General features: G+C 46.9%; 1 protein-coding gene across 2 annotated transcripts in view; it reads right to left on the bottom strand.

The window, feature by feature from the left end:
* The window catches only part of TTLL1 (TTL family tubulin polyglutamylase complex subunit L1), a 45,923-nt gene that overhangs the window by 21,201 nt on the left and 6,940 nt on the right, over positions 1–17,782 (bottom strand). The window contains exons 2-7 of one of the 2 annotated variants that reach the window (XM_088478386.1): positions 15,236–15,352; positions 14,038–14,246; positions 12,532–12,712; positions 10,586–10,720; positions 7,624–7,732; positions 4,643–4,786 (exon numbers count right to left, since the gene is read on the bottom strand). In XM_088478386.1, coding sequence (XP_088334512.1) covers positions 4,643–4,786; positions 7,624–7,732; positions 10,586–10,720; positions 12,532–12,712; positions 14,038–14,246; positions 15,236–15,348 — 891 coding nt within the window. In that variant the 5' untranslated portion in view covers positions 15,349–15,352. The remainder of the gene's footprint in view (positions 1–4,642; positions 4,787–7,623; positions 7,733–10,585; positions 10,721–12,531; positions 12,713–14,037; positions 14,247–15,235; positions 15,353–17,782) is intronic. The other variant, XM_088478387.1, reaches the window with a different exon arrangement.

Below are 17,782 nucleotides of genomic sequence, written 5' to 3'. Positions count from 1 at the left end.
AGCTAAATATAATAACATACATGTAATTAACATATCTATTATCACATACTGTTTTCTTTTTGAGATCGCTAAAATCATCGATGATGTTCCAAAGCTATACTCTATACCAGTGATTTCCATTCTCTGGGCCTGATTCAGACGTGCTCGCAAGCGGGTCGATGGTGGGTCACTGCGCGCGCGCGCGTGCACGAGGCTCCGGGGCTCGCTACAAGACGGGTCGGCTGTCGATGATGATCAGCTCGCCCCGTTTTGTAGGCGGGTAGGGGGGGTGGCTGAACAAACTGAGACCTGAGACCCTGCCACAAAGGTCTCCTTGCAAGACCGATGGTCGTGATAATCACGACCATCGCCAGGCCGCACGCACACGCTGTGGGTGGTCACCCACAGCTGTGCGAGCGGCCCGTAGACCAGTCAAAAAAAAAATATAGGGACGCCCTGATTCAGAGCGAGTGCACGCAAATAGCGTGCGCCTCTGAATCAGGGCCTCTGTCCTCAAGGCATCCTAAGAGTCCATGTTTTAAGGATATCCCTGCTTAATCACAGAATGTTAAATCAAATAGACCGATGTATTAATTAAGCCACCTGTGCTCAAGCATGGCTATCCTTAAAACCGGGACTGTTAGGCTATACATTGCTATCAATAGACAGATGTTGGTGATAGCACTTTCTAAAGGCGCATACACTGGCCGACATTTATAAACAATTTGAACGATAACGGCATCTTTGAACGATATATCGCTGACATCGTCCAGTGTGTATGTACTAAGCGATGAACGATGTGCACTCCTGCGGGTCGTTATGCCAGCACGCCCGCCGCTGCCGATATCGCTGAATACACACATTGTCCAGCGTGTATGCGGCTTTAAACAGCCATGAAACTTTATTTTAGGTTTAATGGTCCTTTAAATCATGAGTGTATAAAGTCTCAAGCTGGCTCTATTTCATTATACGGAGACAAAGGCAATAATCAATTTCTCCTGATGCAGAACTTTAGTAAGTCTGTGGCATTTTTCCACTAATAGACATATTTTTATGGTCTAGAACCTCCAAATCTAACAGATTTTAGGCCGTGCAGTTAGGCGCCTCCACTTTGAGAAAACACATGTACTTAGGTTACAGGAAACCACATTAGTACATGGGCAGCTAAACTTGTTCAATAGCTTGTAATTATATTTTACACACTGTTTACCATCAACCACATCAACCGAAAGTAATGGTCTCGTGGCCTCAGACCCCACAACGCTCCCTAGTGGGACAGCAAATGGCAGGAACTGCCTCACTGGCGCCACCTGCTGGCAGCTACAGCTTTATAGATTGTTTTTCTGCATTTTAGCTGCATGGAAATCAGATGAAACCAGCAAGAAATGCACCACAAATTGATTTCTATGGCACATTGGTATTAGAAGCATATAGGGCTTTAATCATTTTTAGGCACATGTCATGAACAGGTGACTTATGCTATTTGCCAAAATTCTTGTGAGCTTCACTATACCCATTATTATTATTATCATCATTTATTTATTTTGCGCCACAAGTGTTCCGCAGCGCCTTACAGAGTACATAAACAAATTGTAGACAAGCGACGATACAATACAGGACCAGGAGTGGGAGGAAGTAATCAGCTGGCATGAAAGGCGGCGCGCATTAGTTGAACGAAGAGAGCGGAGAGGAGAGTGAAGGGAGATGAGATCAGAGATGTAAATGGGAGAAGATTGGGTGAGGGCTTTGTAAGCAAGCATGAGAACCAGGGCCGGATTAAAGGGGGGCAACCGTCCCTGGGCCCCCACACCCAGCCATCGGGGTTAAAGTTAACCGGAGGAGACGGAACCAGTTCCGCCTCCTCCGGACACCTAACCCCGGTGCCGCACGGAGACACCAGGCGCCCGCTGAGATTGTAACTAGCGGGCGCCCGGCTCCCTCCCCGCAGCGGCAGCCAGAGCCGGAGACTAGAGCTCACTCGTGAGCTCCGGCTCCCGGCTCAGGCAGAGAACTATGAGAGAGACTTCATGCGTCTCTCCCATAGTGCAGAGGAGCAGCGCCAGCCGAGCGGATCAGAAGGCAGCGGGAGCGGGGCTTGAGGTAAGTATGATTTTTTTTTTCTCTTTAGCGCAAGCAGCTTTACCACTACTGGGGGGGGGACATTACTCGGGGGGGACATTAATACTGGCGGCATTACTCGGGGGGACATTACTACTGGGGGCATTACTCTTTGGGGCATTACTACAGGGGACATTACTCGGGGGGGGGGGGGGGCATTACTACTGGTGCCACTACCACAGGGAGCATTACTACTGGTGCCACTACCACAGGGAGCATTACTACTGGTGCCACTACCACAGGGGGCACAACTACAGGGGTATTACTACTGGGGGTATTTATACAGGGGGCATTACTATTGGGATCACTACTGGGGGTATAACTACAGGGGGCATTGCATAGGGGGCACTGCATAAGGGGCAACACTCCTGGGGGCACTACTACTGGATGCACTGCATAAAGGGCACGTAATAGGGGCCCCCACATGTTTGTTGCCCAGGGGCCCCCACAGACCTTAATCCGGCCCTGGTGAGAACCTTACATTGGGTTTTGAAGGGGAAGGGGAGCCAGTGGAGGGCTTGTAGGAGAGGGGAGGCAGATGTAGAGCGTTTGGAAAGGAAGATGAGCCGAGCAGCAGCATTAAGGACAGACTGGAGAGGAGAAAGATGGGATTTGGGGAGGACAGATAGGAGAAGCTTACAGTAGTCCAATCTGGAGATGACCAGTGAGTGTATGAGGGTCTTAGTAGCATCCTGGGTGAGAAAGGGCCTGATCTAGGAAATATTTTTGAGATGGAAACGGCAGGACTGCGAGGGGTTCTGGATATGTGGTATGAAGGAGAGCGATGAGTCCAGGATAACTCCAAGACAGCGCAGTTATTCCCTATACCTTCCGCCATTTTTCCCTTTTACCTTTTACCACAGACACACTTTTGTTTTTGGCTTTGCGGATAGGAATAAATATTCGGATGAGCCTAGTCTGTGGGACGGGCTGTGACTGTCTCCCTCAAGCGGAGTAAGTGCTAAATGAACCGTAACGTATTAGTCATACATTCTGGAGGGTCCGAGCAGAAAAAAGCATCGGGGCTGCTTGTGGCTTTATTGTGGGTCTCTAATTGAATAGCTTCGGGCACTTTATTCTGGAGAAGAGACCCCGTGACCCAACCCATGGTTAAATGAATCTGCCTCTTATTATTTATTTATTACCAGTTATTTATATAGCGCACACATATTCCGCAGCGCTTTACAGAGAGAATAATTGGCCATTCACATCAGTCCCTGCCCCAGTGGAGCTTACAATCTATGTTCCCTATCACATGCGCACACACACTAGGGTTAATTTTTGTTGGGAGCCAATTAACCTACCAGTATATTTTTGGAATGTGGGAGGAAACCGGAGTACCCGGAGAAAACCCACGCAAGCACAGGGTGGGTTTTCTCCACACAGTTAGGGCCGTTAACTCCACACAGTTAGGGCCGTGATGGGAATTGAACCCATGACCTCAGTGCTGTGAGGCAGTAATGCTACCATTACACCGTCTGTGCTGCCAGTATATATTAACATGTTTATTTATAATATATATACAGTATATATAGGTAAGGACATCTACTATTAAATTACAGCGGGGCAAGATCATAATCAGGCATAAAAGTTGTAAATAATTATTACATTATATTTACTTTAAAAGGTTTGAAAATTAATGAAACTCTGGGGGCGTGGCCAAATGTGGGTGTGTGGCCACAGCCTGCTAGGCGCGCTCTGAAGGGATATGAATGTGCGCGCTGACAGGGGGGCATTATTTCGCCTACCTGCCTGATACGGGCACAATCAAAGGCAAAAGGAGTGACCACAGGCCTAGACGACTGGTCCCAAACATATGGATCAAGCCACTCCCCCTGGGAAGTCACCATGAAAACGCCACAAACACTCCACACCAACTTGTCACTCATCATGCAGATAATAATGGGGATTTTACGCTGATCTGTATTATAATTACAACACTACATATACTAAAGGTGTATACACACACACGATTTTTTGAACGATTAACGATATCGTTTATCGTTGAAAAAAATCGTTCACTTTCTGAGTTAAAACGATGAACGATTATCGTTCATGCGCGTTCCCGTTTGTAGTTCAGTCAGACTGACCAACTCAACGATTTTCAGTAACGGAATATGCAAAAATCGTTTGTAGTTTAAAAAAAATCGTTCATTACATTTAGTAAATGACCGACTTTAGTAAACGATTTTCTATAATTTTTCCCTTGAAAAAAAAAAATGAAAGAAAATCGTTTACTAAAATCGTTCATTTACTAAATCATTGTGTGTGTGTGTATGCAGCTTTACTGTTATTAATACTCAGGTGAGAAGCATTAATGTTCTGGTGTCTTTTTCTATAGCGATTAGTAAAATTGCAATTTCAAGCACTCAGCCCCATTAGTGCTATAATGAGACTAGCGAAGCATAATAACTTTCTGTCTGTATCATCAGTCAGCCGATATTGCTCATCCTGCTGGCCAGTGCGATACCACAGTGTCCTGCCCATCATGCACAGGCGTAGCGTCCGCTCGCCCCCCCGTCCCCAGTGTGAATATCTGACTCACCGCCATGGCCTTCAGGGACTGTACAATAATCCAGTGAATTTCATCAAAGAGTTTATCAGTGACTTCTCGGCCGCGTGTACTCTCCAGGTACAGGTGCAAATTACTTACTGTCCATTTCCCGCCGTGGATGTGATTGTAGTCGTCCTGGAGAGGAGAAGAACATGTTAGATCTCAGCCAGAGGCCCCAGGCCTGGGCTAAATGCACCGTAATAAGACGCAGCACTCAATTTCCCTCACATGATGAGTATTGTGCCTGGAGCACGTTTAGCTTTATTGTATTACTTATCAATGATGGGGTTTTGGAAAAATGCTCCGCTGTCTCTCTTTGCCCTACGGTTAAACTGCATTTAAAAAAAGAGAAATAAAAAACAGGCTACAAAAAAAAACAGATATAAAGTTTTATGGGTTTTTTGGGGGGTAAATTCATTTAAGGTACAGTCACCTCTAACATTGGCTAGATTTGGATCTTTTTACATAAATCACTGCGGTTTACTGTAATAAAACACACGACAACTGTTGCTGCGTTGGCCACAAATTGCCTGGAAATTGCAGGGGCAATTTGCGTTCATTAAAATAATCTGCAATTGCGATATATGCAAAGCAGCAACGACCTTAAGATGCACGCCGGTCGGTAACAGTAGTAAATGCGCCTAGTTTACGCCAGGCACAAATCAAATACACTTATTGTATGTCCTACTTTCTCCCATGTTTTAAAACATTTGTTTTATTAGCAAGCACATTCGATATTAAGCATTAACAAAGCTGCTAAAACCTCTGCAATATGGAAGAAACAACTCCTTGACCTGTGCACAAAACAAATGTTGCTTAACACACTCGCAAAAGCATTTTTTATAATATATATATATATATATATATACACATATACATACACATACACATACATACACAGTGTCCGCGGCACTCCAGTGTCAAAAAGTACACAAGCACAGGCTCAGTTTGTGTACTTTTTGACACTGGAGTGCCGCTGACACTGTGGGCCTGATTCAGAGCCGGACGCTCTGACCAGAGCGCTCGCTCTGAATCAGGGCCCTCCTACCTAAAAATGGAGCGGCCTCTTGGACGCTCGCATAGCTGTGGGTTACCACCCACAGCTTATGCGAGAGTCCATGATGATGGTCGCGATGGTCAAGACCATCGGGCTTGCAACGAGGCCCTGTGGTAGGGTCTCGGTGACCGCAAGCCCTGGAGTGATTTTGGCTCTATCAGAGCCAAAATCACTCCCACTGACATCACTACTGATGTCAGTGGGGCCGGACTCAGACGGTAGGCGTTCCCATGGGAACGCCTCCGTCTGGCAGCCACGTCCCCGGTACGCCCACCAAAGGGGGCGTGCTGTCAGTCCCATCAACAGCACGCCCTCTTTGGTGTGAGATCCATAGCGACAGCGACATAGCGACACATCCTATCACAGTACCAGGCATCCTATCACAGTACCAGGCATCCTATCATAGTACCACGATTCCTATCACAGTACCACGCATCCTATCACAGTACCACGATTCCTATCACAGTACCATGCATCCTATTGCAGTACCATGCTTCCTATCACAGTACCACTCTTCCTATCACAGTACCACTCTTCCTATCACAGTACCACGCTTCCTATCACAGTACCACGCTTCCTATCACAGTACCACGCTTCCTATCACAGTACCACGCTTCCTACCGCAGTACCACGCTTCCTACCGCAGTACCACGATTCCTATCGCAGTACCACGCTTCCTATCGCAGTACCACGCTTCCTATCGCAGTACCACGCTTCCTATCGCAGTACCACGCTTCCTATCGCAGTACCACGCTTCCTATCGCAGTACCACGCTTCCTATCACAGTACCACGGTTGAAGTCATTGAGCTCTTCAGAATGACCCATTTTGTATGACAAGTGTTTGCAAATGGAGACTGCATGGCTGGGTGCTTGATTTTATACACCTGTGGCAACGGCTCTGATTGAAACATCTCAATTCAATAATTAACAGCAGAGGCGGATTTAGATCTCATGGGGCCCTAAGCAAGACACCGATTTGGGGACCTCAACAATCCATAACACTATCTTCTCATTCCCGATTTATTCCCCTTACATTATTTGCAGTCTTTCCTCCTTATACTCAGCTTCTTGTTCTTCAAGCTTGTTCTCGGCTCCTCTGTCTGAGGGCCTGATTCAGACCCGTTCGCAAGCGCTGAGCGCTCGCAACCAGGTCGATGTTTGCCCACTGGGTGCTCCGTCGCTCTGGGTCTCGCACCAAAGGAGGCGAGCTGTCGATGGCGATTGACAGCTCGCCCCGTTAGGTAGGAAGCGTGGCCGGGGGGTGGCTTCACAAACGGAGGTGTTCCCAAGCGAACGCCTGCCGTTTGTGGGCGGCCCCACTGACATCAATTAGAACAAGAAGCTCTCTGAGGCTTGCGGTCACGAGACCCTACCACAAGGGTCTCGTCGCAAGCCTGATGGTCGCGATGGTCTTGACCATCAACCTGGCCGCTCGCTATAGCTGACAGTCACAATTTACATTGGGCAAAGGCTGAAAAAAAACATTAGCAACCAATCAGACACTTGATTCAAATGTCTAACTTGCACTAGATAAATCAGAGGGAATTACCGATTGGTTGCTATGGGTGAATGCGCATTTGCTCTGTTAGTAAATAATCGTTAACCAAGTTCTTGTTAGACATTGTTTACTGTGTGAGCCCCAAAGAGCTTTGGATCCCAATCAAACCAAGAATTGAACCACCCAATGGCCATGATCTACTGTACACGTGTGTGTGTGTACGGTCATTATACTAACCGCTCTAATTAGCTCCCCCTACTGCCGGGATCCATTCAATCAGGACTCAGGACAAGCAATGCTGCCAGTATATGAGTAGTTCTAGGCAGCTGGCTGATGCAGCAGGATTTTACTAATGTACCCAGTAATCCAGAATTCATTTAAACCACAACATTTATATGGTTAAAGCCACTTCTTACCCCATGTTTCTGAATAGCGACATTCGTTAGGTGCACAAACATATTGTCCAGCTCACTTGTGCTAGGCGTGTATTTTACAGTGCAGAAGCGACAAAACCCAAGCTTGTACCTAGTGCGGGAAACATTTTACTGGTTAGTATTTCAGCAAGAACAGAAGAGAAAACAAGGTATGCAGCACTCTGTAGCCTGCCTTTCACAACTGCAATTACAACGTCATTTTGTCTTTGATTGTATAACATATGGTGTTGCTTAGTGGTCAGTATTGTAGAAAAATTAAAAAGCAATCTTACGATACTCCATCGTCTCGGTGAAGGTCATTTAAAGGGTAAAACACCACTGTATTATGTTTCATGCGTTACTGGATTAACGATTACCAGAAAGAATCTACTAAGCACTCAGAAACATACTGCTGCTAAGGGGTTAAAGTGGGCCGGATCGGCGTTCCGTCAGTTTTATTTGGAGACAGAACCAGTTCCAGCCCACCTATTATGTTTTGTTTCCAGCGGGCGCCCGGCTCCTTCCCTACAGCTGCAGCTGGAGTTCAATCCTGAGATCCAGCTTCCGGCTCCCGCAGGGTGCAATATGGGAGAGACGTCATGACGCAGGAGCGGGGCTTAAGGTAAGTATTGTTACTGGGGTTTTTTTGTGTGTTAGGGGCACTACTATAGGGGGCATTACTACTACAGGAGGCACTACTACTGGGGGCATTACTACTACAGGAGGCACTACTACTGGGGGGCACTAATAGTGGGGGCACCACATAAGGGCCATCACTACTATGGGCTCTACATAAGAGGCACTACCACTGTGGGCACTGCCTAAGCGGCAACACTACAGCGGGCATTGCACAATGGGCACTACTGCTGTGGGCATTGTATAATGGGCACTATTACTGTGGGCATTATATGTATTAGGGGGATTACTACTGTGGGCATTGTGTATAAGGGGGATTAATGTGGGCATTGTGTAAAAGGGGCACTAATGTGGTCATTGTGTAAAAGGGGCACTACTGTGTGTCATAACATGAATAAGAGACACTTCTACGTGGTGTAATGTGAATCAGGGGCACTATGTGCGGTGTAATGTGAATAAGATTGTGCTACTGTGTGGCGTAATTAGAATTTGAATTGGGGACACTATACACACCCCTTTCTTGCGAGACCACACCCTTTTTACAGCGCACACTGGGCCTGATTCAGAGCCGCTCGTAAGCGGCCGCTCGTTCGCTCCGAGCGACGTTCGCACATCTGCGCATGCATATGGGTCGTAATGCGCATACGCCAACCAGTCATTGCGGTCGGAAATCGAGCGCTCGCAAAATAGCGAGGCCCTGCTAATTTGAGTGACAGGATGAGGCGTTTGTGGGTGGTAACAGGGGAAAGTGCTTGAAAAACGGGGAGTGGTGATCCAAACGCAGGCGTGCCAAACGGTCAAAACGGGCGTTTTAAGGGTGTGCATAATTAACAAAGCAGCGTCATCGACCACGTCACTTGGTTGTTTCTTAGCCTGAACTGTTCGCATGATTGCGGTAGGAAAATCCAACCACAAGCACTGCGAGCAGTTCAGATGCCTTTCGATGTACTCGATTAATCTAATAAATAGCAGAGAAGACGTAGGATTCGAGCGGCCGGGGGGCGTCTTTACAAAATAGCGAGTGCATGTTTCGTTCGCTTGCTCAGACATAGAGGCATCAACAGACCGCAAAGAGCGAGCGCTCAATTTAAATAGCCGGCCCCTTTTTCAGGACGAGCGAGCGCAAATAGCGTCCGGCTCTGAATCAGGCCCACTGTCCCTTTATAAAGATAGCGCTGAGGGGTGGGGGGGGGGGGGACGAATTCCACCACCTCTCCAGGACTACTTTAAGCACTGCTGCTGCTCGGATGAATGTCATACCAATAGATTGTGCAGGAGTGCCAGTCATAATGTGTTTCCTCCTTTTAGTGGAAGCCGCTGCTGTCCATTTCGGGCAGCCCTACACGGCTTCTCGGGACTGCAGTGAACGTAGTCTCCAGAAGCCTATGTCAAGCGCATGCTTGGCGCCACCACTGTTCATGCGCATGCACCGGTCCAGACGCCTGCCAGATCATTGCACAGGCTCCGGGACCTGGCCGGTCACAGCCTGACCAGCAGCAGCGGCAGCCCCCCTCAGGTAAGAGGGTAGGAGCCACTGCTGGGTGCACCAAAGGACGGTTGGCCAGTGCTCAGGACTAACGAGAACATCAAATGTGGAGGACTAGAATGGACGAGAACTGAGATCATGGTCATCATCAACATGGTCACTGTATGAAAGGGCATCTTAAGAGATGTTGGATTGGGTAAAGGTGTTCTCGTGCACTGTGAATTGACTGTAAACAGAGTTTAAACTAAGGATCATTAATCCCTACGCTGAACCAGAGCCCATAGGTCACTTACATTGATAGCAATGCCACCTCTAGGTTTTGGCACGGTGAAATTGCCTGGTCATTAAGCCAAATGAGAACAGGGCCAAGAAGGTGTTTTTTTCCCTTAATAAATTAAGCAAATTTGCCGTCAAACCAGCTAAAGCACTGTGCATACAGCTTAGCCCTACAGGCAGCTGTTATTGAGGCCCGAGGATAAGCGGTCCAGCTCCACCAACATACGGTCATCTATATAATAATTGTCCAAGTCCGTCTTGTCCCCGACATGCTCAGTAGATGTTGGAGCTCTCAGGCAATGACATCACTGGCAGGACGCAGCCAGAGCTCAGACCAACTCTCCGTAACTGTAATAGTTACCTAATAATTATGAAATGCCGTCCCGTGTCCTCAATGCACGCGCCCCAGCGGCTGTCACTGCAAGGGAGAGACCGCCGGGGGAACGAGCCGTGAGGGGAAGGGGGTCAGTATAGAGAGGGTGAGGACAGGCAAAGCGCAGGACGGGGCTGAGCGTGGGGGTGGGGGCTGAGCTGACTGGGCATATGCTGGGTCCATAAACCACTTACATGAAGCACTTGAGCGGCCGGTATGTAGTGACAAGAACGTACAGGCGTAGGTCAAATTTCTTGCCCCCGATGAGCAGCGGGTTGTCGATGTACAAGGAGATGACGTAGGCTTCCTTAGATGACTGGGACACGAACCTGAACGATATAAAGAGCTTCAGACAGTGACAACGCTCTGACCGACAGCGGTAGAACGATGGGCACATTTCACGGGCAGATAAGTGAGAAACAGAGTACAGAAAATAATAGTAACAGTAAAATATACCTAAGATTTGACAAAGATATATAGTCACTGTCACTCTAACCTCAGCGTATTTCATAACCTCAATCTGCCATTTACTGGGGAACACGCTGTATACAGGACTCGTCCCACTGTGCATTATAACACTAGTTCAGGATGTTGTGTCTGTCACTCAGCTCGGTCCCTTATCTTGGGGACTATTTGGCACTGGCCACACCTTCAACTACATCATACCCGCCCCTTGTCAGTAGGCCACACCCACAAGATAGAGCTGCTGAATGGAGACTCCAATAAACAAATTTAGGGCTCATACACACACTAGCGTTTAAAGGACGCGTGTAGTGCCACCAAGCCAGTTTAAGAAAAACAATGCCAACGCCATGCCAGTATGTGACCTTAGTGGCACCTTCATATTTAACAGACCAAGGGGTCTATTTACTAAGCAGTGTTAGGAGACAGAGTGAAAAGTGATAAGAAAGTGATAAGGTGCCAGCCAATCAGCTCCCAACTGCCATTTTTCAAACACAGCCTGTGAGATGACAGTTGGGAGCTGATTGTCTGGCACCTTATCACTTTCTTATCACTTTTCACTCTGTCTCCTAACACTGCTTAGTAAATAGACCCCCAAGTCCTACAATAAGTGTATTATACATTTATATCTAAACAGTTCCAAATACAAAATGAGTCAGTTGGATTACAGGGGATTCATTTTTACATAAATCATTTCTATTGTTCCTTTCATTTGGCTAAGTGAGAAGTCATCTCAGGTAGAACTACTGCAGGTGCAGAATTCATGAGGGTCTCACTGTGCCCCCTGGCCTGGTGCCTGATCCTGCACCCCCCTTTGTCACACGCTACAGATACACTGAGGGACAAGGATGATGGGACACATCCTCTCGCTCCCAGCGCAACTAACCATGAGGCCACTCGCCATGCTGCTACTACTGGAACTGCAGGAGGAAGCGCAGCTGGTCAGTGACCAGTGGTGGGGCTGCAGCTCAGTTAAAAATTCAAATAGAGGAGCAAAACCAACTGCCAGCGAGTCCAAGCCGGTGATGTTTGGGGTGGCAGTTGGTGTGGTTCCCCTATTTGAACTTGGACTGGGCTGCAGCCTCACCTCTGGGGCCACCACTGTCAGTGACCCAGTCTGCTCCTTCCTCCAATCAATGACAGAGGTGACCAGATGATTGGAGGGATTCTTAGGAGGGGCAGTACTACAAATGACGGCTGGCATAATGGGAAGGAAGGCATCCGTTCCAACGTATTGCTATGTACCGATAAAATGCATCAATCTTCTGGGTTAAAGTAGAATTCTAAGGGCTCGATTCAATTCAACGCGAATTGAATAGTGAAAGGTAGGAGCTCCCGGAGCTATTAAATTCAGCGCGCTGTGAAGCCCGACTAAAAATATCTTCTCGCATCCCTCCTGGGGTGCGAGCAGAAATCCGACAAAACTACAAGTGCAATGCTGTTTTCTGCCCTTAGCGCGGCGGAAACAGCATCGCGCCGAGCAGTTTAGTCGGAGAATGCCGGTTCTCGCGACTAAACGCCATGTTTAAGGTGCGAGGGGCGCGAGAACCAGCATTCTCCGACAAAACAGTGCGTTGAATTGAATAGAGCCCTAAGACTCCCTTATACTGCCCAATGTATCAATATACAGAACCACTAGAAGCAGACAAGATGTCTCTGTAATGCGTCCGGTACTCACGATGAGGTCTTACTGTCCCTGGACCACCTCTTAATCTGGGAGAGTTTGTTGATGAGAAATATCCCTTTCCCCTGAGCTTTTCCACAGGGTTTCATGATCCAGGTGCTGGACGGGTTTTTCCTAAATTCTTCTACAAAGAGGTTATAATCTGCCGGCAGCATGAAGGTGACAGGCACAAAATCTGCAAGAGAACACGCATCAGGCGTAGAGTTAGCGTCGGCGTCCCATGTCCCGGGGAGGGCAGAGGCTGATGTCACATCACAACCATTTGGGAAGGAATGAAAATATCTATTCAAATCAATGTGTATACAGGGAACCTCTGCCACAAGACTAGCAGGAACTGAATGGTAAACCACACCAATCAGCACTGATTGGATAAGAGCAGCAGCCAATCAAATCAAGATGCTGTATATAAAACATGAGCCCCCACGCTGGCCGCTGGCCCTGGTTAATACGCACGTCTGACATTTCGCTCATCTCTATGCCTGATTCGGAGATGGACGCCAAAGCGATCGCATCTGCGATTTAGCACGGACCGCAGCTGTGAAAATATGCTAATGGCTCCATAGCTTACCGGAGCACAGGGACGCCCGCTGCTGCCTTCTGCATCCCGTACCGGTGTTAATATCGGTAACATCGACGCACATCGGCCAGCCACGCGGTCCTTGCGGCAGGTCTGACCTGTCTCAAATACAGCGGCTCTCCCGACACGCAGAGCGCTCTCAAGCTGCGCAGGAGATCGCAATGGCTATGCACGTCCATGTAACGGCGTTTAAACGGTCACGACACACCTGCGTTTTTCTGACCACACCTCCGTTACCGCCCCCCAAACGCCGACTACCTGTCAGTCACTTTGCGAATGGGTTCTCCGTGCATGCGGTATCGCAAGACAATTGCAGTGAGACATTAACGCATGCGCAATAGCGAAAAAAAATCCTCGTTCTGCGTAAAATTTGCCATTGCGTACCTCTCTGAATCAGTCTCGATGAACTAGGAGTTTGAGCAGATAATTCGGACAACACCCTGATCCTTACTTTTATCCGCTCCTAAAATCTAAACTCATCGGTGTCTAAAAGATAAAATGATTTTGCCTTGAGCACCAAAAGGTACAAACACCCTGATATAAAATAATATTATAACTATAATATTGTTCACTGCCTTAAATGATCATTTCCTGAAACAAATGTAAGAAGTCCGAAGTCACGTCAGTAAGTACAATTAACCATGAATAAATTAGTAGCTGTGAAATGTGTAACTTTAAATAGCATCACAATTGCCCGATTTAGATACATCGCAATGTTGTAATAATAAAATGAATTTTCACGACCATTTATGTCGGTCTGCACATTAGTGGGAAGAACAAGTTTATGACCAGATAACCGTTCTCGTGTTTGTCTGTCGTCAGGGGTGGTAAATGGGACCAGAACATATATTCTGCATAGATAACACTAAACCCATCTTCCCTAACCATAATAAATGCATCCTAAAATTGTATGTGCCACTCACCTAAATACAGATATTTTCCGTTCTCGTCCTTCTCTGCAAGGGGGCTCCCCTCCTTCTCCAGTTCTTTCCTGTATCTCTTGATGTTCTTCACCATTAGATCTTTCCTGGTCAGCTCGTAGTGGTTGGGAAAGTGATTGACAAGTTGGTCATCAGACAGACGGAACCCGGTCTCCACGCTGAAGCAGTTTCTGATTGTCTGCACGCTCATCCTGAAACGCGAGGTACATTTAGTACATTGAAGAAGCGAAACGCGTCACATTAAAAGTATAGCATGAAACCCAGTCTCCACCAGATCTGAGTTATTGCAGTCATCGTGTGTGTTTGTGGAGTAAAAATGTCTGTACGCCCTTCAGCACATCAAGGAACGCACCTTCGTGTACTGACCCATGTAATTTATTCACATTGCAAATCACAAGGAACAAGTCTCGGTTATTCTCTTGGATTTTTATTTTATTTAATTTCAATAATCCTTCTACACAAAATAACATCTTGCTTTTACACTGCTCCATATAACTAGGTTTTGAGCCGACTACATGTTACGCCATCTTTGTCCGCCAACCAGTTGACTGTGCCAGGAGTCCAGTGCAATGTCATCAATGAGAATACTGCACCATTTTTATGTTTTGCAGTTGAGAACCAATGTGTGCTGCAGCAATCATGGGACCAGAAGCGCCATCTTGTGGTTTGAATTGGATAGGCACATTTTGCAACACGATTTACAGTAGTGTATTTACTAGATACAGGTGTTTGCTTATCAAGAGACATTTTTCCCCACAGGATTTACAGCAGCAATAATATTACGTGCAAAACCAGGAGAAAATCTGTGTTTTTAAATAACGCCTCTTACTAAAAAACCCCCATAATCTCCAAAGTTTATATAATGGTGACATAATTCAATCATATATAGCAGGTATTATCTTAGGGACAGTGGATGAGGGGAGAAATCTTTGGCTTAGAGGTAATATGGTTTTCATTTTAAACTTGCATTTTCCTCAGACTCAATGGAAACACATAAGCAAACGCATTTGGATAATGAAAGATTATCTAAATAATTTTAAGATTAAGCAACTATATGTATATATACGCTGTATATATAATGTCATGTGCTTTACTCTTATAATATTATATTCATATTTTCTGTGTAGGACAACTAACCCCTTGTACCCCCTCAGAGCAATGGAAGTATCTCTATAATCACCAGTAGAAGTTCCAGTCATCGCTTTCCGCCACCTGGATCCATCCCCTCTTCTCAAAGTTATTAATCAACACAGACTTCTCAATATCCGTCACCCACTTTAGTTTCCCAGCCATGACTCTGCAAAGGAATGAGTGGGTTACTTTCATGAAAAGTCCGCTATGTATATTGTATTAGTACATGCAAGTGTAATATTATCCTTCATTTTTAACCACATTACGCAGCCGTATACAACCAAAACAATTCGCACCAGTCCCTATCTTGGGGGCTTACAATCTAAAATCCTACCTAAAGCACAGAAACACGCACACTAGGTCCTATTTATACAGGAATATATTTACGTGGATCTCATTTATGAAGCGCACTGCAAAACGGCTTTCTAGATGCACACACACATTTTTCAGTATTCTGAATATGTCTCTGTAAAAGTAGAAGAGCGCTCAAGGTTTGGGGAGAGGTGTCAACCATAGCAACCAATACGATTCTGGCTAACATTTTCCGGAATGTACAAGATTAATGATTGCTAGAATCTGATTGGTTGCTATGGACAACACATGAACGTGTCCTGTTTTGAAGATCTGACTTGGCGAAAACAAAACAATAGAGGTGCCATGCAAGTCTACATTAGCCCTCCCACTCATAATAATAATATGAAATTCTGTACATCTTATTTTCAGCCAGGAACATGAGAATAACTGTAAGACTTGGGGAAAACTGCTGCATGGAACAGCCCCCAGGCTCCCGGAAGGGGGCGGGGTTATGATATTCCACTCCCCCTATGTGTAGTATCTTCAAACTCAACTATGGCAAGTACAATGGAACCTCAACCATCTAAAGTTCTAACAAAGGCCCTCATTCAGAGCCGTACGCTCTGAGCAGAGCGCACGCTCTGAATGAGGGCTGTCCTCCATAACTATGGAGCGTCCCCCTGGACGCTCGTATAGCTGTGGGTCACCACCCACAGCCTATACGAGCATGCAGTTTGATGGCCGCGATGGTCGTGACCATCGCGACCATCGAAACTGCGTGCCGGAGCCTGCGGTTGAGGTTTTCAACCGCAAGGCCCGGAGTGATTTTGGCTCTATCAGAGCCAAAATCACTCCCACTGACATCACTAGTGATGTCAGTGGGCCGGCTTCTGACGGGAGGCGTTCCCTTGGGAACGCCCCCGTCAGGGAGGCACGCCCCCGGCACGCCCACCAAAGGGGGCGTGCTGTCAATCAACATCGACAGCACGCCCCCTTTGATCAGATACAACGAGTGAAGGACTTTCCTTCGCTCGTCGCGTCTGGCGCATGCGCACGACGGAGCTCCCGCCGTCGTGCGCATGCGCAGTGCACAACATCGACCCACTTGCGAGCGGACAGCTGCTTGCGAGTGGGTCTGAATCAGGGCCAAAGTATGGAAACTTTTATACATACATAGTGTAATATAAAGACATACCATATATATGTATACATACACACATGAATGTGGCACCTGTTATATATTTTTATTTTGGCATTGGCGGTCCTTTAAACGCATTGGACTGAAAACAGACATAAAAGTATGACCGCAGAATAGTAAAACAGCATAAATATGTGGCCATATCAATATATGCTTTAAGCAGCCACAGTAATGTGTGATACACACTTAGCCGATGTACCGGCGTACTGAGCGTCTGACCGACAAATTTGGGTAAGCATACGCACCTACCAATATGCCGTACAATATGTCTGGCCAGAAGAACCAGCTGTGATGTCACCGACACTGGTTCCTGTGGCCCGGCATCTGGGTGGGTCGTTGGGTGGTGTGTACCCACAAGCGGATGCCCTAAACATACCAATAAGTAGTTACGACGAGAATGAATGAATTGAATCAAAGCTCCGATTGGCTGTTCGTGTACTGACCCATGTTATTAATTTGCACGGCAAATCACAAGGAACAAGTCCCGGTTATACTCTTGGATTTTTATTTTATTTCATTCCAATTAGACAACTTCAAGACAGAAGAAAGAATATCAGGCAACTAATAAAAGCTAAACGAGGGTCTAGGTGGAGTATTCATTTTAATGAAAATATTACAATATTTGGTGTGTGTGGGGGGGGGTAATATTAGGTGTTTTGGGGCAACTACAAGTTCTAGCATTCATGGGCAGCCCGTGGCCTATGGATGGCAGGAAGAGCCCCCGTGCTATATAGAATGGGGCTGGTATGCTCTACAGGAGACCAACAGTTTTATTTTATAGGTCGGTTCCTCTACGGAATTTCAATCTGAGCTGTCCAGGCTGGGTCAGAGATCACATTCAGACAGGGGAACACGAGGACGCGGAGCCCCCTGTTACAGTGTGACCAGCCCTGTATGGCTCTATCGTCTTTATCGTCACCCTGCTTTAGACCAGGCTACAGAACTGGCCATGGTGACTTTTTAAACCCAGTTAAGATTACTGTGGTACAGTGCCAGATTAACGTCCACATGGGCCTGGAGCTGAAAGTCATGAAGGGCCTATTGTGTGTCGCTGTTGGGGGTGTGACAAGTGCTGCAGCAGTGTGATTGGTGATGTGGGGTCGT

Source organism: Taudactylus pleione, unplaced genomic scaffold (genome assembly GCF_031769625.1).
Source record: "Taudactylus pleione unplaced genomic scaffold, aTauple2 ptg000212l, whole genome shotgun sequence".
Classification (NCBI taxonomy): Eukaryota; Metazoa; Chordata; class Amphibia; order Anura; family Myobatrachidae; genus Taudactylus; species Taudactylus pleione.
Note: the sequence above shows the minus strand (reverse complement) of the source record. Positions and strands in the feature narration are given on the sequence as shown.